The 26075-nt window shown below is 41.2% G+C and overlaps 1 protein-coding gene and 1 long non-coding RNA gene across 2 annotated transcripts; one reads left to right on the top strand and one right to left on the bottom strand.

Moving 5' to 3' along the window:
• Positions 1 to 8298: 8298 nt before the first annotated feature.
• LOC134859162 (uncharacterized) lies at positions 8299 to 18308 on the bottom strand. Its single transcript, XR_010165051.1, has 4 exons — positions 18270 to 18308; positions 17901 to 18029; positions 10263 to 10400; positions 8299 to 8683 (listed from the first exon to the last, which is right to left on the bottom strand). It is a non-coding gene; the product is annotated as an uncharacterized LOC134859162 (long non-coding RNA).
• Positions 18309 to 21326: 3018 nt separating this feature from the next.
• On the top strand, positions 21327 to 25442 carry six3a (SIX homeobox 3a). The gene is made up of 2 exons (XM_063875117.1): positions 21327 to 22157; positions 23970 to 25442. Exons 1-2 carry the CDS (start codon positions 21466 to 21468, stop codon positions 24160 to 24162), a joined length of 885 nt encoding a protein of 294 aa, XP_063731187.1. The 5' UTR covers positions 21327 to 21465; the 3' UTR covers positions 24163 to 25442.
• Positions 25443 to 26075: the final 633 nt, after the last annotated feature.

Raw genomic sequence — 26075 nt, 5'->3', positions numbered from 1 at the left:
TGTTCTTTCTGATTCAGATTGACAGGATGCTTAGGAGGCTATGTGCTCACTATAATTACATGCACTTGAGAAATGTCGGCTCTTGGTGTTGGAGAGGAGGGTGTAATCAACGCTCTCTCTATCACACACACACACACACACACACATATACACACACACACACCTGCCATTCTTGCAAAGATTAGCAACACACCTTTTTGCTCTGGAATCCAATCTGAGGATGAAGGAAATAAGTCAGGTACATACACACACACACACACACACACACACACACACACACACACACACACACACACACACACACACACACACACACACACACACACACACACACACACACACACACACACACACACACACACACACACACACACACACACACACACACACACACACACACACACACACACAGGAAGCATCAGGGCCATCACAGTCATCATCAGTGACAGCTGTTGTCTTATCATCAAATCTGTCATCATCATCACTATCATCATCACCTTCATCATTGCATGTTGTTGGCAGCAATCTTTGTTCATCACTGTGCTTGTAAAACATAAATCCATTTGCCTCAGCACACACACCTACACACACCAACATGGGGAATTAACACTTCCCTATTTTGCACATTTGTAAACTGTGACCGCCGAATCAAGTTCATGTGTAGGTTGGATGTAGAGGAAATCATCAGTGGCCACGAAACAATGGAAAAAGGGATTTAGTCTCAATAAAAGTATATTTCTATAGTGATAGAGCCTGAAAAAGAAGAGGTTAATGCAAATCGTTGTAGAAAGCCTTAATACTTTTATTAAAAATGTGGTTGGTTAACAGGTTTAGGTTTATGTTTAGCTGAACCTACATGATTAAAGGCTTCATGACAACAAAGCATCCTCTGCATGTCAGAGTCACATGCTTTGTTAACATCAGGCCACTTTCAATATTCTGGGAGAGGCGGTTCATTATTGTCAGGGTTCGTTCTGTCAGAATTTAAACCTTCATAAAACATCTATTATGGTTTCTATCTTTGGCCATACATATTTCCAAAGAAGATATGGTGTCACCCTCATCCAACCTTCATTCGTCTTCTGCTTTTGGAAAACCAAACGTACTTGTTTTAGCAACTTCCAAAACCTAAGCTGACTAAAAGTGTTTTTGCTCCGTTCCTCCTCGGCACCTTAATTACCTCGACACCATTTACCAGAGGTTATTAAGGAACCACTGTCCCCCCCCCATGTTTATGTATGTTTCCGCCCTCCCATCGCAGCCCTTAGGCTACCAGTCCTGCCTCTTAGCATAACAAGCGTGCAGTCTGCAGTCCAGGTTCCATGGTCATTATTCTGCACCCTGTGGTCCCTGCATTCCCAAGTACTCCCCCAGGTCCTGGGCCCCCCGCAGGGCAGTGTTTAGGGAACACTGTTTTCATTAAGACGGTCATTTTCTGCACACTGTGATTCGTGTGCGTTCTTTTAAATAGTTTTTAAAAAGCCAGGGCTTCTTGCATTAAATACCGCCGCAGCAGAACTATTAAGTGGAGAGAGGCAGCCGGACAAACCGTCGCTGTTATGGCATTTCAATTCCATCGCAATGGGATGGCGTTAAGACACACATACACACACACTAACACACACACCACCACCACCTTGGCCCCTGTTGTGCACAGACAGCACATAGCTAAACATCTTCAAGCTTCTGTTTTGCGTCCTTACTGCTTTTTTCACAGCTTTCATTATAACTCGAAGCTCTGAGAGGAACTAGCAACCCCCCCCCCAACACACACACACACACAACCTTCTGTCTCCTCTATACCAACAGCCGTTATTCCCTTTTGCTGAACATCAAGACAAGCAAATTAATTACGGCCTTCTTGATCTAGAAACAATTATGATTGCTGCGCGGCTTCCTCAGCGCAGCCTCAAAGTGTCATGGCTGCCACTCCCAGCATCTTTGAAGCGCTGTGCTGCTGGATGGCACTATTAGTGTGTCTCTGCCTCTTATCATCATGGCCCCATCACCCTGCTAAGAACTCTGAGGCAGTGTACCCTCTAATAATTAATAATTACCAAATATTACTGCAGATATGATTTTCCTCATTAGGAAGGAAGAGAGATACTTGATCTTTTCATTTGGTGTGTGTGTGTGTGTGTGTGTGTGTGTGTGTGTGTGTGTGTGTGTGTGTGTGTGTGTGTGTGTGTGTGTGTGTGTGTGTGTGTGTGCGTCTGTGTGTGCGTCTTATATTAGCTATTTGGCCAAAAAATGTTTTGGAGGACGGTGATTCAACGTGGCTCAACATAACCAGGACAATATGTTGATGCTAGTATGCAGCACAAATGTACAAAACTTAAAACGTGCAGTTTGAGGCTTTGCTTATTTTATTATGTTTATCTATTTTTAATAAAGGCTCTGCTTGCAACCTATGCATGATGCTAGACCCCTTTTTCTAGAATAAAACAAAAAACTAGAATTTCTGAATAAGGACAATGCCACCAATAAGTCTGCAATCAGTGTGTGAACAGTGCTTACAAATCACCCTAAGCACCGAGAGTATATATTGTAAGAAAAACAAATCAAATACACTAACAACAAACAGGGGACACAGACAACGTGGAAGAGTCTTTTTGGAGCTGCAACTCAAGATGACAGTCAGAATAAAACCCTTGTGTCTCTGCTTGTGTATTTTGAAATCTGCAGGAAAGAAGACAAAACTAAATCCATTGCTCAGTTTTTATATCTAAAAGATTCAATTAAAAATACTCCTTGGGACGGGACCTCACAAAAAGTTCAAATCCGTCAATCAATTGCTATCACCACGTCTTCCTGTCACTCATGATTTCCTTATTTCTTCACGCCTGCTTTTGCATGATCCCTCCCTCATCTGTTCCTTCTAACTCTTGTTATTAAAGCTCTGCCTCAAGGAAAATAGCATTACACCCTGCTACTGAATGAGCTTTTTAAATGTGTGAGTGTGTGTGTTCATGCATTCAGACGCCGGAAGGCAAGCTGTGGATTGGGTGGGAGTGCCTATACCTGTTTCTATTCAGGTGTGCGTACACTTGCCAATCTCAACATGTCTGTGTGTGTGTGTGTGTGTGTGAAGGGTTCTGTTGAATTGGGTCTTTTAGCTTCATGGCCGCACCTGGCCTCCAGACCTCTCCCACAATCCAGCTTCCCCTGCCTGCTGCACCGCACTGACCCGGGCTATTGTCCAGCACAAAGCACTCTGGAGAGCAGCACCTCAACCAGGCATTAGCATTTTAATCACAACACACACAACCACACACACATGTACGCATTGCAGTGTTGTGATAGTGTGAAGCCTGTCAACAAAAAGGGAGTATGTCAGTATGGACTTGATTTTATACCAAGAAAAAATAATCTCCATCACAATGGAAACTAAACATGTTGAACTTCCATCAGAACTGAATAATAATGTGGTGTTTTTTTCCCATTCAATAAACTTTATGTACTGTACAGTAGTGCTTTACTTTTCTGCTGCAGCTCGTTTGCTTTGTTTCTCTTGCATTACTTATTGACAGATGTTTTAACTGAATAAATAAGTATGCATAATGCATCCAAAGTAAGTCATTCATCCTACATTATTTTTACCATTTACATGTGCAGAGTTCACTGCATTCAAAAGCTGTAACATAAAGTTGCAATATGGTGCAATTCATTTATGCACAGTATGGAAAACAACCCAACTAGCTTGAATTATTTGCCGCCACTGCTTTTTTTATTTTAGCTTTCTCGCTGTGTGTGAGATGTATGTTTTTGTAGTTGTGTGCACTTTACATGACACTGTCTCGCTGTCAATCACCAAACACCCAGAGGGAGAAATGGAAATCTTTGCCTGGTGTACACGTCACATTAAACTATGCTATCACATACATGTTTGTCATTTAGCAAGGCCGTTATATTGAACTGCAAGTTACTTACCTTCAGGCAAGGTTTGTTTTTTGTGTGATTAAACAGTTGGTGTTTACTGCAGTAGTAAATCCTCTAATTAGATGGCAATGTGAAACAATGGGGTTTAAATGGTAATCTACATCAAATAAAACATCTGGATAAAATAGGTTTGCTTTTCAGAATTGAACTCATATATGACCCACTGTTAAACAACACAAATTGTATAACCAAAGGTGTCTATTATCCAGTATGTAATAAAAAATACGAGGTCATTTTCAAGTTTCTTTTGTGTGTTTTGTCTTTCAGTGTCACAATGAAAACCCCCCTGGGAGAAACAGAGACAATCTGCAACAGGTTAACACTGGTTCCTGTGGGAGTACTGAAAGAAATCCCCTGGGTTATTTGTCATCCACTTAAAAAAGAGGTGTCATGTTCCAGGTGACTTCAGTGCCATAGAGTTATGCCTTGGCTTAATAACAGGAAATCATAACCAGGCTAAAAATATGCAGCCTACCTGAATGAAGGGCGATGAGAAGGAGGATGTGATATCTTCCCGTCTTTAAAGGAGACTTCCTCTTTCATGCCACCCCACTCTACGATTGGAATAACAGGTAATTAGTGGCGTGTCATAGCCCTGGGGAGCTGAGGAACGAGGGAGAGGAGGGTGAGGAGAGTGAGAGAGATTTCTGATTACCTGACAAGTTAGGGCTGGAAAGGCTACACTTAGCCCATTAAAGATTTTTTCTTCAGCATGACATTTGAGAGCAGCTGCGAAGCCGTGCGCCACCTTGCCATTTCCCTGTACACTGGGCATCCATTTAGGGACAGGGATGGAGGGAGGGAGACGGGGGAGAGAGAGGCCACCAGGCCATCGCAACGGCACAAATGGATTTCATTCACCAAGGTGAACTGTAGTACACTGATAAATGCACTTCCTTGAATGTCAGCAAATGTCACCCAAGAAGCCATTTGCCACTGCTTTAATAGCTTCCCCAGACTTAGGGAGGGAGTGACAGAAAGCAAGAAGGTATGAGGTGAGATAAGATAGATGATGAGTCACATGGAGGGACAGACAAGTTGAGGGGACAAACAAATGCACGCATGTACAGCGAGGTAACACACAAGACAACAGAGGGATTAAGGCAGAGAGTAAGAGAACAGATGAGAACTAGGTTGGGCTATTGTCACTTCCACATGATTAAGCAATTAGCTATTTGAGATGTCTTCAACAAGGTGGTGCAACCAAACAGAAGTGGAACATAATCCCTCTCTGCATTCCTACTTTTTCTCTGTCTGGTGAATTTATCTCCACTTCTGCGTGTGCTCCTGCATGTCCTTTAATTCAGTGATGTATTTACAGTATGTCCATCGGCCTGTTTGCATTTCGCTCTGTGTGTACATACATATCTTGTACCTGCGCACGCACGCACACACACACTCACACACACACACACACACACACACACACACACACACCAACACACCCTTGTCTGTTCAAGCAAAAGTCGACATCATTAAGTGTAATGTGAGAACTTACAGGTTCTGTCGACGCCTTTGTAGCCTGAGAACTGTCACACACAGGCCTGGGTTAAAAAAAGCACTCACACACACACAGACACACAAATATGAAAAGATACAGGGCTGCATAAACACCTTTGTCTGCAAGGTGTCAGTTCATAAATGAAATAAGTTATGGTTGACAGGTTTAAGTGTTCCTGCTTATTCCGCTCTGCACTATTATTAAACTGATAAATACTTTGACCTGTTGCCTGAGGTTTTTAATCACGAAGAATAAATAAAATGATTGGTTTTCTTTATTGTTCCCACTTCTAGTTCTGCCTCTCACTCGTAAAATACTTAATCCTGTTATTTTTCTTGCAATTGTTTTACTTTTTTTAACCTGTACATTGTGAGAAACCTCATTATGTGTCTGTGCACAGCTTTTCTAATGCCTGCATATGTGCTCAGTGTGCTTGAACTTAATATTAACAAATATTGTTTGGTGTGTGTGTGTGCATGTGAGGGTGTGTAGGTCGCTTTGACTCCATGAGAACAACGCTGGCTGCAGCCAATCCTAATCCCCCATTCATTTCCACAAGCAGTTGCTAAGGTTACAAATTACCTTTGGTGCTGGTAAGTGGTTTCTTTTATGACACTGGATGCCCTAATCCTTTTACTGAATACATATTTCATTTAGGATTAGCACAACAACGGATACAGTTGTTCTTAGAATATTCCAACTCCAGCACTGTGTTTTGTTCATGCTCATCAGGCACACCGTTGCATATCAACCGCCGACTCTCCTTTAAATTAACTAAATAAATTAATAAATGTGTTTCATTTCAGTCTGCTCTTTCTTCTTTCACACTAGAGTTGTCGGGAAGCCTGAGGGGAACTGAAACTCAATCAGGCAGGTAGTGCGAGATAGGTAATGACACAGCTATTATCTGGTAAACAATTGATTAGACCACATTATTCTCTTTTTCAGGTTTCTATGGTGTGTGGGAGCATTCACATCAAGTGGCAACAATAGAGACAGCTTTTTTTCCTTTAATCTCTCCCCAACAGTTGATACACACTTATCTGAAGGCTTTAAATTAAATGAAAAATAGGAAGGGACCGTTTTCGGGAACTGAATTTGACTGGTTGACAAAAGACTGTAGATAAGAGCTGATAGATGACACACTGATTGATTGTATTTTGTTGTGCTGTTTTGATTGTGTTGTGATTTGAGGCTGTCAGTTTAGATTTACTAACTGTGTGTGGGTATTTCCTCTCTTTTCCTACCAGCTGCATGACCCCACATCTGTGCTAGCTTCATGTTTTTGAATCGACCTCAGCTGTTTACAGAGAGTGAATTAGTTTGACATTTTATCCAGTGCAGAGTACAATCAACTTATGATTTACTTAAATACTGAAGTAATAAATAAAGCACTGCATTGTCTCCCTGATGGTAGTGCAGAGAATTAGCTTTTTTTTTATGGCATGCACACAGGCAAATACTTAACCTGCAGATTTTTAAATATATATAAATATGTTCATAAAAAGGTAATATTCATAATAATTATAACAATAATACAAAATAAAATAGTCTATTAAAAAAAGTTAATAAATTGTATAATTACAAAAAATAATAATATATATTTAAAATTAACAAAGTTAGAAACAAATTGCTTTAACTATTTAAATGATGAAAAAAAAGTGTTAGTTCTAAGGGTGCCTAAGATTCAGAACAAAACCATTTTATGTAGTTTTAAGAGGAGTCAGCTGATTTGTGTCTGTTTCTGTCTTTATGTTTTTTTTAATTTAGCTATTCGATATTTTCTTTATGGTTCTAAGATTTGGACAAAACACAGTAGGGGTCACAGGACCAATAATACTTTGTGTGCTCTGAGCCCCCACACTATTCAAATGTGTCTCATAATGTGAAAAGTTTAGAGGGGGAATGTCTTTCATAATCTGAAAGTTTTCAAAGGCTCCTGAATACACACACCTTTTTCTTTTTTAGGGAACAATAGCCAAACAGGGCGAGATCCACTTAAAATGCAATGAGTTTTATTCATAAACTCATGCTTTTTTAGGTTAAATATGAAAATTGTATTGAAGTTCTTGAGTAAATATACTGAGTGACATTCCACCGCTGCTGCTTCTTTAATAAATAACAAAAAAAATTGATTTGTTTGATTTTTAGCTGAAACTAATTGGATGAGTGATGGCATGTTGACTGGCTCCCTGTTTGTCTGCATAACTGACTGACTAGTGGGGCTTAGGCCTGCTATGTGGTGAGGTCATTATCACTGGCAAGCACAACAAAAGACTGATGGGAAGAGGCTGTCAGCTTGTGTGTGTGTGTGTGTGTGTGTGTGTGTGTGTGTGTGTGTGTGTGTGTGTGTGTGTGTGTGTGTGTGTGTGTGTGTGTGTGTGTGTGTGTGTGTGTGTGTGTGTGTGTGTGTGTGTGTGTGTGTGTGTGTGTGTGTGTGTGTGTTTGGGGGGGTTATAAGTGTGTCATGGCTTCTTTCCTGTATCAACACAGTTCTCTCTGGATGAGTCAGGAGGCCTGACCATCACCCTCTCATCACACTCTTTTCACACACACACACACACACACACACACACACACACACACACACACACACACACACACACACACACACACACACACACACACACACACACACACACACACACACACACACACACACACACACACACACACACACACACACACACAATGTGGGCTTGGGGTGAAGTGGTGCTTATACACAGTGAACTTGGGTTCAGGGTGGAGAGACACAAGAGAGCACAGATAACACTTCTGTTGCAGACACTTTAAGTTTTATTTACAACGTCTTCAGCGGTTGTTTCCGCTGACTAATCCTGCAATTTTAAACCCTAGCATCTCCTCTAAACTATTCATAAACTACTCTTCATTTTACAATCATATCATAGTTTTATACGTCCCAAAGCTGACTCTCCTTTCTCGCTTCTAGAGGGGTGGAATAAAGAGAGCAGCAGAAAGAGAGTGACAAGAAGAGCGAAGCCCTTGTTAGGAGGCACACATGGGGGAAGGGATTTAGCGTAACACCCAGCTGTCTACCTGTCTGTCTGATTGAGGGGAAAGTGGGGTTTTCAGTGCAACACAGAGCCAAGCTGTTCTCCTCGGTGGCAGCTAAAAGTGTGTATGTGTGTGTACTCTCATTGCTTGCTTGGTCTCGGGGGCGCCATGTTGAGGAGGAGATAGGCAGACGACCAAAATCTCTTCCTCTCTCCAGTATAGATGTCTCTATACAGACACAAAGAGAAAGAGAGAGGATGAGAGACACTGAGAGAGAGACGGAAACAGGGGGAAGGCTGCAACAACACAGGCCCTCTCCAATGCAAAACCCCATGTTACTCTGTTTCTGTGTTTCTGAAATCTCAATCACCTGCTTTGAGGATATATGACTTCTCCAGTCTCGCTCTGCTTTTCTATGTCTTAATCTTTTTTGTCCCCTATCCCATTTCGCTTTTGACCCTCTGTTGTGCATCCTGTTATCCTTCCTTCCATCTTTTCCTCCCTCAGAGAGAGTGTGTGTGGTTGCCTCATTCATATTGTTGTCCTCTGAGCATACATACTTGATTCCAGGGGTGTTCCTCCAAGCAGGACACCAGACACTATCACTTTGTTTATTTCAGGATATTAGCAGTTTTAAAACATCCTGGTTGCATAACACTTACAGAGTTGTCATCATTCAACCTAAATTGTATTTAGTCCTGACTTTAACGATAACCTTTTTAATCAGAAAATATTGAAAGGTAACACACATGACTCCAGCGTGTTCCGTGATATTATCAATTGACCTAACATTGTATGGTTTTCATTCAGTTGTTTAATTCCAATTAAATATGCAAAGATACTATGTCAGCGTATAATGGAGGAAAGTGTTTTTACAGGACTTTGGATGAAATATGATATAAGGTCACTCCTGGTAGGCTTTTTTTTTACTTCATGTAAAATGTAATTTTTTCCTAACCATGTATCAATTCAGTTTAAGAGCTTAAAGGAAACGTGACACCAACATAATTTTAAAACACGTTTTATTTTTGTTTTAATTTAAGGATTCTGTTAAAGAATATGTAAGTGCTGAGTTTGATATTACATTATTTTTTTCCTATCTATACAGCTGTTAAGAGCAGGCTTCTCCTTCCACCAGGAAAAAATAGAATTGAATACAGGAAAATGTGTATTTTCCCCCAGTATTTAATGATTAGTACCTTCTTAAAGGATTAATCTACATCACATTTAATTTCCATAAAGCAGTCATTCCCATTACCTTAGAGCGAAGTGCAGTAGAATGGTTAAAGGCCTGAACAATGATGCAATGGCAATTAACATGGTGGATAACCCACCTGACCTGCAGGCAGTTATCCCTAATGAGATAATAATAATCTCTTTAAAAAAAAAAGACATTTATGTATTTTTCCTTTCAATTACTTACCTAACTGTCCTGCTGCTTAAATATGGTTTATAATGTGAAGCTGTGAAGCAAAGGGGCATAAGTCTCATTTGGATAATCACTGGAAAGTGCATTTGCTTCTTTCTGATAATCTGAAAACATAATGAGACATGTTTAAATAAAGGGCAAAGAATACAAGTGGAGCCACTAAATTAAATTATATGTGCAGCAGAGTATGCCCTTGATGGTTTATGATCATTGGATGATTGATCACAAAGAAGCTTTGCTTTAAAATGAGTAAAATGCTGAAGAGAAAGCTGGATAAACTGGAAGAGTCTTGGGATATAAATAGAAACAAGACTTCTCAAGAATAAACACAGAAGGTTTCCCAGGGAGCTGAGGAGGGATGCAAAGTGCTAAACTCACCAGCTCCCAGTGACGTGGTGATATTGGTCGCTTTCCTGCCGGGGGAAGATTTAATAAACGCAGAAAAACAAACAGGGTGTGCTGTGCTGTGCCGGGGTTGCTGCGGGGTGAGGACGGTGGCACTGCGGACACATCCTCCTGTAGGAAGGAAGAGGAGTTGTGGAGAAAAAGCAAACAGCAGCCGTGGACGGGTCTCTTTAACCCCGCCGTGAACCTGTGACCTTACCTTCCGACTACTTCCCATTACCTCTGCACGACATTTAGCCCACATACCGCACAGCGACCACGCACACGTAGCATTGTATGGGGCTCATTGTGAGAGGGTGGGTGGGGGGGAGTGCTGTTCATGGAAGCGTCAAAAGAATGAAAACCACCGTGTTCACAGGCCAATTACAAAAAGACATGGACGCTGGAAAGTCTGTGCATCCACCGCTATCTGGATAAGGAAATATAATGTTGCAGCATACGGCTGTGTGCTTATATTCAACTAGAAAAGTAGGCTGTGATGGAAAAAAAGAATAAACAGCTGATAGAAAACAACAAATAAAAAGATTCATATAATCAGATAAAAGTTACAGAAAGTTACCCATTATTTTATATTTAATGTGTCAAATTTGACGAGAGCAACTTCATCCTTGCTCAAAATGAAACGTAACCCTTCATCATTTATTATCCAAGCCTTTTTTACGCCACTTATTAACTTCAAATAAACTTTGTTTGCATACAAATTGTTTGAGTTTTCGTTTGGTTTACAACTAAAGTCACATTTAAACTGAGTAATAATTATTAAGCTTTTAAATTGTGGCGCATTCTGCAACCTACAAGTCGTTTAGACCCACTAATTCTAATTCTAGTTCATTTTTAACATTTCCGAAATATTCCTGATTTAAATTTACTCCATATGTCACAATATCGTATTCAAAGTAAAAATACGGAATTAAATGTATATTAGTAAAAACGTTATGTATGTTCTCTTCCTTATTTATTGCAGTTGTATTTCTATCTCTCGTTGAAAACAACAACACAATAATCGTTTCTGCTGGCTATGCCATAAAGGCTAAGGGTTTTCTTTATAGTGCATGGTCTTTATTTTTGTTCTTTGATATAGGCTCTATAACCCTTCCAGATTATTTTTCCTCTGAAGTGGCTAAGCTGTCTCTGAAATGTTAAAAGATAGCAGGTTAACTGAGTGGAAAGGTCGTGGTTGCTTAAGAAGAGAAGTGATGCGGCCACAGGAGACATGCAGGGCAGATCCACAACTACAGCTGCCACACATGAATGTTTGATAAGCAGGCGGGATAATGGCTCCTTAAATCACTCAAACATAAACATTTTCATCACGCTTTGACATCTGCCATCTAAAGCTAATAAATTGGACCTGAATAATTAATGAATATTTATAATTATTACGCTGAAATATCTAAATGTGTGTTATTCAGTAAATATAGGTCAAGCATATGAGGTGTGTTTGTTTTTTTCCCCTTAGTCTACAATACTTACAGTATGACTTTCACTGAGTATCACCTACGTTTTTTTGTTGGTATTTGCGTGTGTAGCTGGACATGTTACATGCAGGCTTCAATGGTTTTAGCAGTGTGTGTATGAGCCCCATGCTACGAAAACATTATGGTTTCAATAGCAGGGAGTGGGTGTGCGTACTGAGCGTATCTAACCTGATACAAACTACTGATACTGTAAACCAATCAGATCTGCATTGTGGCAAAATACCCCACCAGAAGCAATGAGTTATCATTGTCAGCGCAGGAAAGGAAACTTTGGAAATACGCATTTATGAACAAAGACAGAACGAAGGAAATTAAAACATACACAATATATTCATTTAAGACTTTAACTCTTAAGATTATAAGCGGATTAAATTCAAATGACAGCATTGGTGGAAGATTTTCTCATAATTAAGAGTTTTAATATGTTTTTCGTATGTATTTCCACATACAGATAGTATCCAAGGTGTTAAATGCAAGTAGTAGGAATCTTAGAGAGAAGAGCTAAATGTAAGTCGTTGATTTCAGTGCTTTAGGATTTTTAATAAAGCTATAAGAACTGTAAAAACAATAATTATAGCTTATCTTAATGATAATTACAATAATGACAGGTTTAATAACAATACCAGAGAAAAATGATTGTTAAGAGTGGTATAATAAATATATGCATATATTCTAATCATGTTGGTTCAATTATTCTACTTCGTATATGCACAGTGTTGGTTTTTTCTGAGTTTCTAATATTTTTCAATATAATTGCTCCCCAAACCTATAAAACGAAATTATTGTTTGTATTTCTCAAAAGCACCACATACACCAGGAGCAGCTCACTAAAGGACCAACTTCACTTCATTTTCTTCTTGGGTCAAACTGTTGTTGACCTGTTGCACCTTTCCTTGAACCTGAAAAGCAGCTCGGCTCACCGTCTCCCCCCCCCCCCCCCCCTGCTCTCCCAGACGTCCGCTATTGATCTGCAGAGGCAAACAGAGAAGCGTGACATAAATCAGATTGGACTGGCGCTGCGCACCCGTGAGTAACCGGCTCCTCAGCCACCGCATCCATCCGTTATTATCCTGTAAACTAATATCCAGATAGAGACCGGTCAGTGCCAGAACTCACCTCTGATTGGCTGCTGGGTTCAAACTGCTGTCATGTGATCACACCTTAGAACCACCGCAACACCGGAACCAATCTGTTGTCTAGCAACCACTTTGAACAACTAGAGCTTAAAATAAAAAACAAATAGCCAATCAATGATCCACAAGTGGCGTAATTTCCATATATATTTTTTTCTATAAGAACGTTAGCACACATTAGTTGTATAGAGACCCACAACGCAACTTATTATAGATTTCGAGGGGCAAAAAAGTGCATTCGTTTCAAACTCGAGGAAGAGGATGGACGGTATGTATGCTTAAATAAACGTGCAATGTATGCGTTTAATTAATCACCTATTAAAATCAATCAATCAACTTTAAAGGGATAGTTTAGGACGCCTCTGCAACAACAAAAACACATTCACATTATTGGCTAACCAATGAAATGATGGATTTAAAAAAGAAAGGTGAGGTGTTATGGTAACGTTGATAAAAACAAAGTTCATGACTGATGCTGGAGGCTTTTTTATATTTAAATGGTTCTCATGGTCATTCAATTTAACTTTCACTGACACCAGGTATTTTTCAGAGAAGCTATTATTATTAATATCCTTGAAGTGGTTTTCAAGTGCAGAGTACTTTAGATTAATTTAAAGAAGTAGGCCTACTTTAAAGTTAAATAATGTTAATGTTACAGTAGGTTAAGACAACATATTTAAGAGACAACAATAGCAGGATAATTGTTGAACTGCTTAATAAATCCATTAGACCACAAATATTCTCCAACAAAAGCTACAGTAGAAGATAAACCCATGCTTTTTCTGCAGTGAAAAACTATGTGCAAGTTGTCGAAGCAGCCTGTGTTTGCAGCCATTCTTCCCCTGTTTCTGATATGCTGCCTTCCTGCCGGCTCTGTGCAGGAATTGTTCTGCTGAACAATTATCAGAGCCGTGCAGGCCAACAATCCCATGCACACTGAGCGGATATGACATGGCCCACCTCTTTTACACTTCTTGCCTGTCTCAGACTTGACTTGGGGGGTAAACGGGCAATCGAGTGGAGTAATGTCAAAAGCTGCAGCGAAAGAAGGAGGGGGAGAGAGAGGGAGAGAGACCGAGAGAGAGCGAGAGACTGTGACGTCGGTTTTGCTCATTGCGTGCCATGCAAACACCGCAACAAACAAAATGCGAGACAATGACAGGATCATGGGTGACACGGTGATAACACCCACACAGACACACACAACAGTGGGGGTGGGGGGGGGGGGGGGGGGGGAGTGGGACACTTCCTCGATATGGATCTATGGATCACTCTCATTGGTCGATTACAAAATAGGGCAGTAATGAAAACGTTTACCCACTGAGAGAGAGAGAGAGAGAGAGAGAGAGAGAGAGAGAGAGAGAAAGAGAGAGAAAGAGAGAGATAGAAGTTGTTGTGTTGTGAAAGGAGATAAATGATTGTGACTAGCAGCCACTGCAAGTGTAAACACTTTGTAAATGCAGCAATTTTCATTCAATAAAGTGCTCAGAATTGTACTTATTTTCCACTATAGTGATATGGCAGGAGTCTCCCTTCCCTAAGTCCTTGCCAGGCTCATGTGGTATCAATATAGTTAGCATGCTCAAAGAAATATTCATAATTATAGTATAAAAAAGTATATTTTCAGTAAAAAAAAGTAACAATTATTGGCCTTTTTAGTGTGTTATGTGATGCATATTGATCTGTGTGGGACTAAGATTTAAACTATTTGTTTACTGTTTAGTAATTTAAAGTTGCGTAATATGTCATATTATTCAATATGCATGTTCAATATTCATCTGTAAAGTAATACATGTAGCGCTCAAATAAAGGGATTGGACTATATCTCACTTTATAATAGCCTACATCACTCAAGTATATGTACTTAGTTACTTCCCACCCTTGATGTATGTTCTGTGTTGCTGTCTGTGAATCACAGCATGCTGCTCTCATTCACACACAGTTTTATTCTATGTTGTATCAGATCTCTAGCATATGAATAAGATGCTATTTCACGACTGAAATGTTCAAATGGGAAAGATCAGCTGTGAAGCTGGTCCAGCCCAGCCCAGCAGCATGAACCCGGGTTAAAAGAGACTGAGTGGCCAAAGAGTTTAGCGGCCTCCACTGTATGCATGCCCACATTAGTCATCTTTGAGAGCGATATGTCAGCCGGAGTAATTACGGCCTGTTAGCTCCTGTGACACTGGGCCATCTCCACAGCTCCTATCTGCATCTAAGAGCCGGGGCGCTTAATCAGCTTTGACAGTCAAGTCCAAAACAGAGATATTTTCCAAAGAGAAATGCTGTCAACATTAGTGCTGATGTAAATCTGGCCATGGTGTAAGCTCTCCAGAGTGCACTTTTAGGCCCACACATGCAGATGAGTGACTGATGGTTCTTTAAGGGGTTATGTTGTTGGAATAAACTGAGCTGAGAGAGTAGAGCAGGGCTTATTTTGCTCCTCAACAAAGTCATTGGGGACTGGAAGGTGAGCATCATATGTAAAACTTGAGGCAATGCATCTACTGTGCGCCCATTATCTTTATTTCTCCACCTCCAAATCAACTCGTCTACCTGGAAGAGTGAGCATACAGCCTCCTCGAGCGCTGCTGCTCTTTAACACGGGGGACAGGGTGACTGATGGGGAAAGAGACGAAATGAGAAAATGCACATTTGTTATGGCGTTACCGTGATAACAGATTCTTTTAGAAACATGACTTGTCTCCTGCTGGCTGCAGGTGGAAGTAGATTTTGGGCGAGCAATGGTTTATCCTATGATCGTGTGCAAACATACTGTGTGGTGAGTTCAAGAGACAATCAGTTATAGGGGTTACAAATAAAAGATCTGGGAAAACGTTTCAGCTTCTTTTTTTTTTCACCCCAACAAATAATAGCCAACAAATGACTTCACAAAGTCAGAAAGAAAGTGATGTGGATTGCGGTCATATTCAATCATTCATAACTGGGTCCAAGTTCAAATAAAATACGAATTCCAAGTTGGATTTTACTTTTAAATCCCTCCCAAATGTTGGTGGAGGCCACCTGTTTCAGAAATGATGACAGGCGGGGAGAGAGAGACCAGACGAGCCTAATTGATTTTTAAGTGGTGTCTCTGTGGGTTAGGAGAGTAAGAGGGGAGTCCACTTCAGGGATCCGCCAAACTCCTCCAGTTTGTACCTGAATTGAGGGGCAGTGATGTGTTGCTGATGCGGCTCAACAAGCCACACTGGGGGCCAGACGAGGGGTGGACGGAGGGGCCAGAGCCCGGACTGAGCTTGATGCACCAGTGGGGGATGGAGGGTGATTATAAATGAACTTACTTCTGCAGAGGCAATAAGCTGACATGTCAAGCCTCATTCACCAAACAATGGAAGACATATCTGGTCTGTGATATGGGAACGCAACACAAACTCCCTCCTGCTCTTTCTAATGTGATCACACTTTGAGTGATGATCATCCACATTAACACGTTTTAATTTGCAACACATCTGACCATGTAGTCTCAATGTGTTAATTTACTGCACATTGCAACGTGTGATTGTGCCAACGTCACATTCTTATTGTGCACCACCCAACTTCAACCGACCCACACACACACACACACACACACACACACACACACACACACACACACACACACACACACACACACACACACAGACATACATGCATGCATCATGGAGCCCAGACCTGCAGAGAAAAAACAAGCAACTCTCCCTGAGAGAGCGGAAGAAAAGGGGGTGAGGGAGGCCGGCTTGCAGCTCCACTCTTCCAGGGTCTCACACACAAGATCCGGGCGCACGGCTCCATTGAGTACGAGGAGGCTTTTGCATGGAGATTCATTAGAAGTAACGAGTTGACACAAGGTAAATCTTAATGTTGAGGCGCCTTTCTCTACCGTCCCGGGGAGGAGCCCTCATTAACTGTCGCTAACAACCCGTGTAAATACACTGATTGGACAGCTCCGATACAAGCTCCCAGCCCTGCCAGGAAGTCCCCCTAATGAGACCACACAATAAAAACAATAAAAGAAAGGAGAGAGAGAGTGAGGGAGGGAAAGAGAGGGAGAGAGTGAAAGAGAAGGAGAGGTGTTAAACACTTTTGTACAAGCGTTGCTAAAAGTTTTCGCCACGTTTACACATCATTATGACAACTTTGTCACAAAAAAATCACGCGTTTGAATAATTTTGATTAAATCAAAACGAATCGTTTGTTTTTTATTGTCTAACTTGTTCACTGCTTTAAGATAATAACCACCTTAATTGTGGCACTTGGGGTCATTCAATCTAGAAAATAATTCACAAAATAGCATGCGTATTTTTAGCCTTTATAAGCTTTGAAAAGGAAACATGATTGAACATTGCCGCAGCAGCAGGGCATACGTTTTATCTGACAGCACTGTAAAAAATATCATAACATTTCTATCTTAATTTTATCATTTTTATATTTTTCCCCAAATAAGGTGAAATTTCTCCAAATACTATTCTGCATATATTTTTGCATTACCAAAACTAAGCAGAAACATACGAAGGCATATTAAAACACGCATTATGTCTAATAATTATCCATTATATTTAACATTTACAATTATTAAAATGATCAATTTATCACATTTCGTTGCCAGAGGTTTTTACATCTTTTCAGCAAGAAATGATTTTTTTTTCAATAAAAGGCTTCATTTAACGAATTGGTTAGATTGATACTTTTTACAGTGTGGACACAGTGTCTGTTCCATGGCATGGCCAGCATGGGACGGAGGGGATTTTGCGCCCCGTCCCGACAGCATCACACATGTGCTCTGCGGAGGCACAGGTCTGCCCGGTGCTCCGGGAATAAAACTGACAATAACACAGAAATAAAAAATAAACATTTGTGTCTAAAATAAAAGGCATGCTAATAATTACCCCTCGTCAAATATAAAAAGCCCTGATCCGTGTTATTTAAGACAAAAAAAATGTAATTAATTAATCGAACATTACTGGCATTATCGTAGGATAAAACGGATCTATTTTACTTACAGGAGCAGCCGTTGAATTTCCATCCTGATCTTGGACGAACTGAGCAGTGAAATAGCAGAAGACCAGTGTCACGTCCAGTCCCAAGCTCCAATGATGACTAAGTCTGCAGACTGCACTCTGCTCACAGCTCTGCAAGGGACGAAGAAGAGCGAGAAAGAGAAAAGCAGCAAAAAGATGAACGGTAAATCCTGACATGTATGTTAAAAAAAACAAAAACAACGTTGACTTCCATATCATTAAAATCACGTTGGCATACAAATGTTATAAAGTTAGTTTATATTGTATAATAAACTGATAGGACCGCGTAGGCTACACATGAATATTTTAAGAGGTAACAAATTAAGCAGATAAAAAAAATGGGGTACGTACCGGTGTTTGCTCCTAAGTGTCGCCCTGTGTTTTGTTGAGATGAATCCAGGATGGAGCAGCAGCCACATGAGTCTCTCTGTATTTGCCAGGGAGGGGTGTGCTGCCTTTTCTGGCCAGCCTCTGCCAAACCGGGGTCAACGAGGGAGCAAAACATAAAACAAGACCCTTTTCTTTCGTGCCCTCGTTCTCTTTCCCTCTTACCTTTTTCAGTCAACACCTTTTCCTTTCTTTCTCTTATCCGGTCCCCTTCTCTCTCTCTCGCTCCATACATGACGTAGCATCAAGCTTTGTTTATTTGCTCTTCTTATTGGAACAGTCTGATAATGCAAATAGCTAATTGGCAATTAACCAGTGTGTTAACTATCATCTTAGATCCATTGCATGCTGCAATAACGACCAGGGCAAATCATTTGAGCATGTATTTAATAGCAAAAACGAATTTTATTTGTATAAAAGTTTTCTGAACAAAGTTTGACAAAGGGAATTAAAAATAAATGAGCATAAATGTAAAGCTGGAAGAGAGATGTCAGTGTAAATAAAACGCTTCTCAGTCAGCTTGACCAACATAATATCAGTGTTTTCAAGTGCAACACGCTGTTTGTGTTGTCGTGTCTGGAGGTTTAGGCTGTAAGTAAACGGAGAAGACGCTAAATGCTCGATGTGCATTCAGAGCTCCGGTCCCCCGCAGCTCGGAACATTCAGCAAGCCCTCGGATAAACACACAATTACGGCAGGTGAATAAACTTGTTTGGGGGGTGTTAATTACATGCTTAGCGTAAACAAAAGCCATGTAAAAGAATGTGAATTAGCACTGGCTTTTTCTCCTCAATCCCCATTCAGGTTTTACATTTCACCTCTTGTCTTTTCTAGGAGTGATTTCCGAATTGCCTGCGAGGGCTAGGGCTCCTCCAAAACATAAAGCTGGATAATACCTGCAGCCTCGGACTGAATGGTGATCACCTAAATTGGTGCACCAGGAACCCAGTAAGGTGGGAGGCTTTGCATATTCGGAGTAATGCTGCTAAGCCTGCCCTCTCAACTTAATTTTGGGGCCGTGCGTGTGTGTTTCTGTGAGAGAGAGAGAGGAGGGGGGGGGGGGGGGGGGGGGAGAGAGAGAGAGAGAGAGAGAGAGAGAGAGGCGTGGGGGGTATAGGCTAGGAGGTTAGTTTTAACACCAGCATGAAAATACCAGCCTTTACTTCCAGTCCACAGAGCTTTGCAACGGGACCAATTCAAGTGCCACTTGGAATTAGTTCTCCTGAGGTTCGTATAGCAGCGCAGTGGACAGGTTTGATCCCCAGATATACCCTACCCCCTCACGCATGCGCGCACGCACACAATCCCAAATACAAGCACAAACCAAACGCCTGACCCTGCAACAGGATCATCACAACCCCTGCCCTGTATCACATGCAGAAACCAGCACAACATGCGTGCACGTATGTTCATTCAGCCCTCTTTTGCCCAAAACACTCATGCGTAAAAGTGCACAGATGTGCGTAATTGCACGCTCGCACCTGCCCTTGTTAAAGTACGTCAGTTAAGGTGAAAGGATGGACATAAACACTTAGCAGTGACTGTGCATGCATGTGGAGCTGTTCTACTCACTGTCCCTCCAAGCTTGAAGTCGGTGGTCTATCTGGCCAGCCCCGGAGAATGTGCAAATCTGAGAGAAGCAAAAGTTTTGAATTCCTGAATGATTTTGTAGAAAGGCGGCTTAGGATCATTATGTCAGCTTTATTGAGGGCGGATTAAGCGGAGTCTAGATGCTACGCCTTGTACACGGCCCTTTCACAATGTGAGCTCTGTTCGTGTTAGAGTGAACTCACACTATTTTAACACCCTATAAGCCCTGTCTAAATACGAAGCCGTTTTAGCCATAAACATGAAAATCACACCGCCATGGCTACCGCTATAAGCCGAATCCTGTGACTGGATGTGGACATTGATCGTGTCCTTACCACTAGATCAAATACATGAAAACTGCTTTTATGTCCCCAAGAAGCTTTCATGTTGCCATTTGATTGTAATTCCAATACTAATGGTATTATTAAAAGGGCTGGACTATCAAAAACCCGTGATAAACTGGTGGCATAAAAGGGTGGTGCCATTGGAAAATTAGTTTTCAAACTGAATGCCATTATCGGTGTTTAATCAACAAAACGCTGTGCATCGATATTCATTTGGAACAATAAATTGTGTTAGTATGAGAGGAGGCAGCGGGCAGGGGGCCAGGGCTGCTCTCCTCCCGGAGCAGAGGCCGGGGACAGCAGGAGGGGGAGCGGCATCACTCTGCAGCGTTCACCCGGACCTACCAGCACCCATCACACACAAAGTGACAATAAACCAGCAAGCCCGAGCAAAGTCATGCTCTGACCAAGACTTAAAACTGCGAAGATGCACGTTTTAAAAGCTTCTAAGGATCCAGGGCAAAAGCCAAAATATCATAAGATTGTGTCATAATTTGATCCTTTAGAAAACAGGAAAATGGAAAGTGATAAATATGATGTAGAAGACCCTAACGCTTTTCTTTCCTTCCTACAAAAAAATGAATGGACTGATGAAAAAGATTTTAAAAAGTAGCTACTACAGGAAAAACTGTACAGAAATGTGCAAATTGACTTGCTTCAATTCGAAACGTGTATTCCGGAGTTGCAGTCATTGGTTGTCCATTTGTCACCCTTTTAAAGCTCCCTTTGCCTCCCTCCCTCCCCTCCCGTGTCTGCTAAGCATCTCCAGTCTACATATCTTCTTTAGCTTTAACGAGCCTCGTTAAGATCGCAATAATATTCCACCCTCTAATTGCTCATTCCATTCAGCAGATAGGCGAGCATTGGCTTGTGCCTGATGCGCGCGGTGCTGTGGGAGGGTTGCTGTGGAGATCCGAGACTCTGATAACCCCCCGTGCGTGCTGCACAAGTGGTGAAAGCCTCGCGCTACGTACTGGCTAATGATTGGCACGCTTGACAGTGATTGGCAGGGCTGCCATGACAACGCTACAACGACACCAAGAAGACCAATAGAAAAGGGAAACAAAATGTTTCAATGCTACACTCAACGGCGGATTTAGGGGGGAGATATTATGAGGCTGGTGTCATTAGGCGATAGCCATTGAATCATTCAATCTTTTTTACTGGCCGTATTTTTTCGGTTTTCCTTTTTCTCGATAATTTTCTTTCTCTCTCAGGTCATTTCCATGGTTTTCAGATCCCCTTTAGAGCTTTATCCCTCCCATTTCTTCCTGCCAAACTTCGCTGATCGCCCTGTGCTACTGGCGAACAGCGCTCCCACCACCAGGTCTCCAGAAGACTTGTCCATGTTTCAGCTACCGACCCTCAACTTCTCCCCGGAGCAGGTGGCGAGCGTCTGTGAGACGCTGGAGGAGACCGGGGACATCGAGCGGCTGGGCCGCTTCCTCTGGTCCTTGCCGGTGGCTCCGGGAGCATGCGAGGCGATCAACAAGCATGAATCCATCCTGCGCGCCCGGTCCGTGGTGGCGTTCCACACGGGGAATTTCAGAGACCTCTACCACATCCTGGAGAACCACAAGTTCACCAAGGACTCGCACGGCAAACTGCAGGCCATGTGGCTGGAAGCACACTACCAGGAGGCCGAGAAGCTCCGCGGTCGTCCCCTCGGACCGGTCGATAAGTACCGGGTGCGGAAGAAGTTTCCGCTGCCTCGGACCATCTGGGACGGCGAGCAGAAGACGCACTGTTTCAAAGAGCGGACACGAAGCCTGCTGAGGGAGTGGTACCTTCAGGACCCCTATCCCAACCCCAGCAAGAAAAGGGAACTGGCTCAAGCCACTGGACTCACTCCTACACAGGTCGGAAACTGGTTTAAAAACCGGAGGCAACGAGATAGAGCCGCGGCAGCCAAAAACAGGTTGGTGCTTTTTATCCTTACTGTCCAACACAGCGATGTACTGAAGTTGTTTTAAAAGGTATACATTCAATAGAGAAAGAGTCAGATTGTATAAAACATGAAGTTATATTTGCGGAGAGAGACTGTCTGACAAAATGACTAGTCTGTCTGCAGGGGGAGGGAGCAGGCTGCGGCGACATTTTTGTTATGAAGTGAAATCAGGATGAACATCGAGAACACTTTAAATGCTGTTGTTTTTTTGTTTTTTTGATCTAAAACTGTCTTTTAAAAACACAATTACTTAATTATTTCATTTAGAGTATCTTCTAAAAACATTTTTGGCAAATGTGTAATTTAACTTTCAGATAGACAAAAAATACTAATATTGTACAACATTTTAAAGTGTTTAACTAAATCGAAATAATACAACAATAATAACAAAAACATAATCACAAACTAGACAGATGTTAAACTGAAGCTGCGATTTTTGCCTAAACAGCTTGCTGGTGTTTACCGTAGGAGTGAAAGTCTAGTAATAAACGCCTACAAGTGCTGACATATGTAAATAACCATTACTAGAGTTCACTTATTTAAAGTATATACACTATTGAAATGATACTAGTATGAACAACCATTTGAATTATTTTTCTTTTGAAAAAGCAACATTTATCAAATAAACATGACAAGATTAGTCTTAACATTAGTTTAGTAAAACTCAAAATAGTTGTTTCTGTACCTTTAAATTAATTTGGAATTGTAATGTTTTGCAAATAATTTTAAATGTTGTTTAGTTTGTTGCTAAAGCTTTTAAATAATTGATTTCAGTAACACAGCGTATAGTGGCTGCACTTATCATGTACTATGGTGCGTTTATTATTTTAACATCACATGTTACTTAGCATTGTTGAAGAGGATTATCTCAAAGGATAATAGAGATATTATGGATATTACTTGACTAAAACGAGCACGCGTATTGAAAAGCATTTGAAGACATAGGCTGTATTCATAACATTAAGTGTGGTATCATTCCATTGAAATGCTATAATTGATTAGAAAATACCTCGGAGAGTACTAAGCCATATGAACACTATTCTAATCTTTTTGCTAAATGAATAGATATATTTCCAGCCTGATATTATCCCGCCGTGATGGAGTTATTATCATGAGTGGATTGGAGATAAACATTTAGGATGATTGGAGTAACCTGGATCTCGGTGTCCCTCATTCATACTCTTCCATCATACTGAAATACATCTGTTTCAAAGCCTCATGACATCTCGACACCAGGGCCTTTATTTTATTCTAACAGATAATAATAACTTGGTTATAAAACGGCAGAGTTGTGTGGCTTTCTAATATAATTAAAACTGTGCAGCACTGAGGAAAAATAAGAAATATACAGCCAATGGTGAAGAAGCAGGAAAAACAGCTACAGACTGTTGTTGTGAAGCCTGCCTTAAAACTGTTTTCGTAAAAGTTGGATTTAAAGCTTATTTTTCCTCTGCAGTGATATGACACGTACTTTAAATCCCCGATTGCTGACTTGCGCGTTGAACATGCAGACTCCTGGAAAAACAAAAAGAAAAACCCCATTACATTTCTTCCAACATTTGGTAGTCTAAATAGTGCTGTGTTTTGTCCCCTGAAAGCTGGCTATTTGATAAAAGCATGCATGCATGGCTGGGGCCGGCAGGGGGAAAGAAAGGCGAGTTTGAACCCCTATTTTGCAGGAGGAGGAGGAGGGTAGGGGGGACATTCTCAGGTCTAATTGCCATTTCTCTCATTTTTTCCCCCTTCTTTTTCCCTCCCCTCCTTGCCTCTTTTCTTCTCCAGGCTCCAACACCAAGCAATAGGACCGAGCGGTATGAGGTCCCTGTCAGAGGCCGGCCTCACCCCTCACAGCTCGGCAGAATCGCCCTCAACCGCGGCCAGTCCGACCACCAGCGTTTCCAGTATGACAGAGAGAGTTGATACTGGGACGTCCATTCTGTCCGTCACATCCAGCGACTCGGAGTGCGATGTATGATACGCAGAAAAAAACACACAAAAAGAGAAATATTTACAGGGAAAATGGACCTGAGAGGAAGAAAAAAAGACTTATGAAATATCGCGGATGAAAAAGGACCGATTCATATAAATATTAAAATAAAAAGAGATAAAAGCACGTGGTTTTTTTTTTTCTTTTTTTTTTTATTAAAAAGCGCTTTCAAAGGACCCACGCCGCCCCCTCCTCGTCATACCCCCACACTACCACCACCACCACTACTACTAGACTACTTGCATGATGTCTTTTTATTTTTTATTTTGTAATCAGGGAGAATAACCTGAATGCAAGATTCTCCACCAGGAACATCGATCAGAGGGAATAAAAACAGATCGTCTTGCTGTCTTTGTCGCTTTTTTATTTTTCTCCTCATCTCCGTTTTTAGTCCAAGTGCTGATGATGATGGTGATGATGATGACGGCCATGCAGACAAGATGCAATCCTGTTTTTACTTTGTGTTCATCAGACAATCATTTTAAGTCGTAAGCACCTTTTTAAATACACTTCTGTCACTGCCTGTGTGGGGTACATGGTCAAAAAAATGTCAAACGGAATTGTGTGTGACTGTATCAGATTTTTATTTTTATTTTCAAAATTTTATATTGAATTATGTATATCTCAAATAATGCGATCATTCTCCCGGTCTGTAATATACGTGTAGAAATATGCTTGTACATAATTATTGCTCTCCCCGTCTCATCCTCTTTTCTATCCCTTCCTCACTTTTCTTGACTTGGTGTTCCTACATAAAATATTTGTCAAAACTTACAACTGAAGTGCTCTAGGCGTTTTTGTTGTTTTTGTTGTTTTTGGGGGGTTGATGATGACATATGTTACCAGCCATATTTCTGCAAAGAAAAAATAATATGAAAAGTGGAAATGTTTGTTATTACTTCATTTATTCAGGCTGCCCCCTCCTCTCCTCTCTGCCGCCCCAGGGTCGCTCAAAGCGCTTATTTACATTAGCCTATTCAATGTTTCTTTCTTGCGTGGTTATTATGTTAATGTACCATACATTTCTAAATCAAATACAGTATTCAATTTGCTATACCTTTTACGCATGATGTCTGTCTCTCCATCCGATTACGGATAAGGACATTGACAAGTGGCTAAACACATGTTCATATTGGGTCATTATTGGATTGTGGAAGAATTAATGCTCATCATGGCTATGCGGTCCCGGACTAAGTTATGCACTAAGCGGGCTGAACTCACCTAAAATGAGTTTTATTTCCGGAACAGAGTTGACTCGGGTTTATAAGACTATTCATCATATTGGTGTAAACTGTTTAGGTCTTTTACAAAACGCAAATGAATGCTGTAATTAAAATGTTTTAGATTTTATTTGCCAGACGTCATACTTTCCTAATTTGCTGCCCCAGTTTAAAATGTGATGTAGGTAGAAAAGCCCTATATGACTGCTCCTGTATACTACACACATTCTGGCAAACGTCAACGTCATGCAGCACTTAAAAATGTGAGTGCTATTTCCCCTTTTGTTTACCGTTGCTAGTGAATACAGAAATTAAGTAAACGCGCCATTAAATGGGCTAATCACGATGGGACTCCTCCCCTGTCCCAATCTCCCATTGTGGCCCGCTGAAAAGAGCTTTTCTTCCTCGGACGAGAACCATTTCCCCCTCCAAAAAAAGGCTTTCTCTCCTGCAGTCCCTTTCCATCTAAATCCCCAACCAATTATGCTGCAGACTAGAGCCGATTTGCTACAGGACACTGTTGCAGGGACTGTAGTTTTGGTGGAAACACTTGCTCAAATATGTGCTTCCTAAAAGCAGCGCTGAGGATCTCCCATGTAAATGCGGGCCTGAGTAAACTTTGTGTTACGCGTCGAGTTTTCTCGGGTGTTGCATTATGAATGCGACACCCGATTTTAGCAA

Source organism: Eleginops maclovinus, chromosome 22 (genome assembly GCF_036324505.1).
Source record: "Eleginops maclovinus isolate JMC-PN-2008 ecotype Puerto Natales chromosome 22, JC_Emac_rtc_rv5, whole genome shotgun sequence".
In the NCBI taxonomy this organism is placed as follows: Eukaryota; Metazoa; Chordata; class Actinopteri; order Perciformes; family Eleginopidae; genus Eleginops; species Eleginops maclovinus.
Note: the sequence above shows the minus strand (reverse complement) of the source record. Positions and strands in the feature narration are given on the sequence as shown.

Excerpts from the sequence above, each read along its gene's own strand:
- six3a (XM_063875117.1), top strand. The coding sequence starts at position 21,466 with ATGGTTTTCAGATCCCCTTTAGAGCTTTATCCCTCCCATTTCTTCCTG. Across the intron at positions 22,158-23,969 it reads GCCGCGGCAGCCAAAAACAG|GCTCCAACACCAAGCAATAG; the intron begins GTTGGTGCTTTT and ends TTTCTTCTCCAG.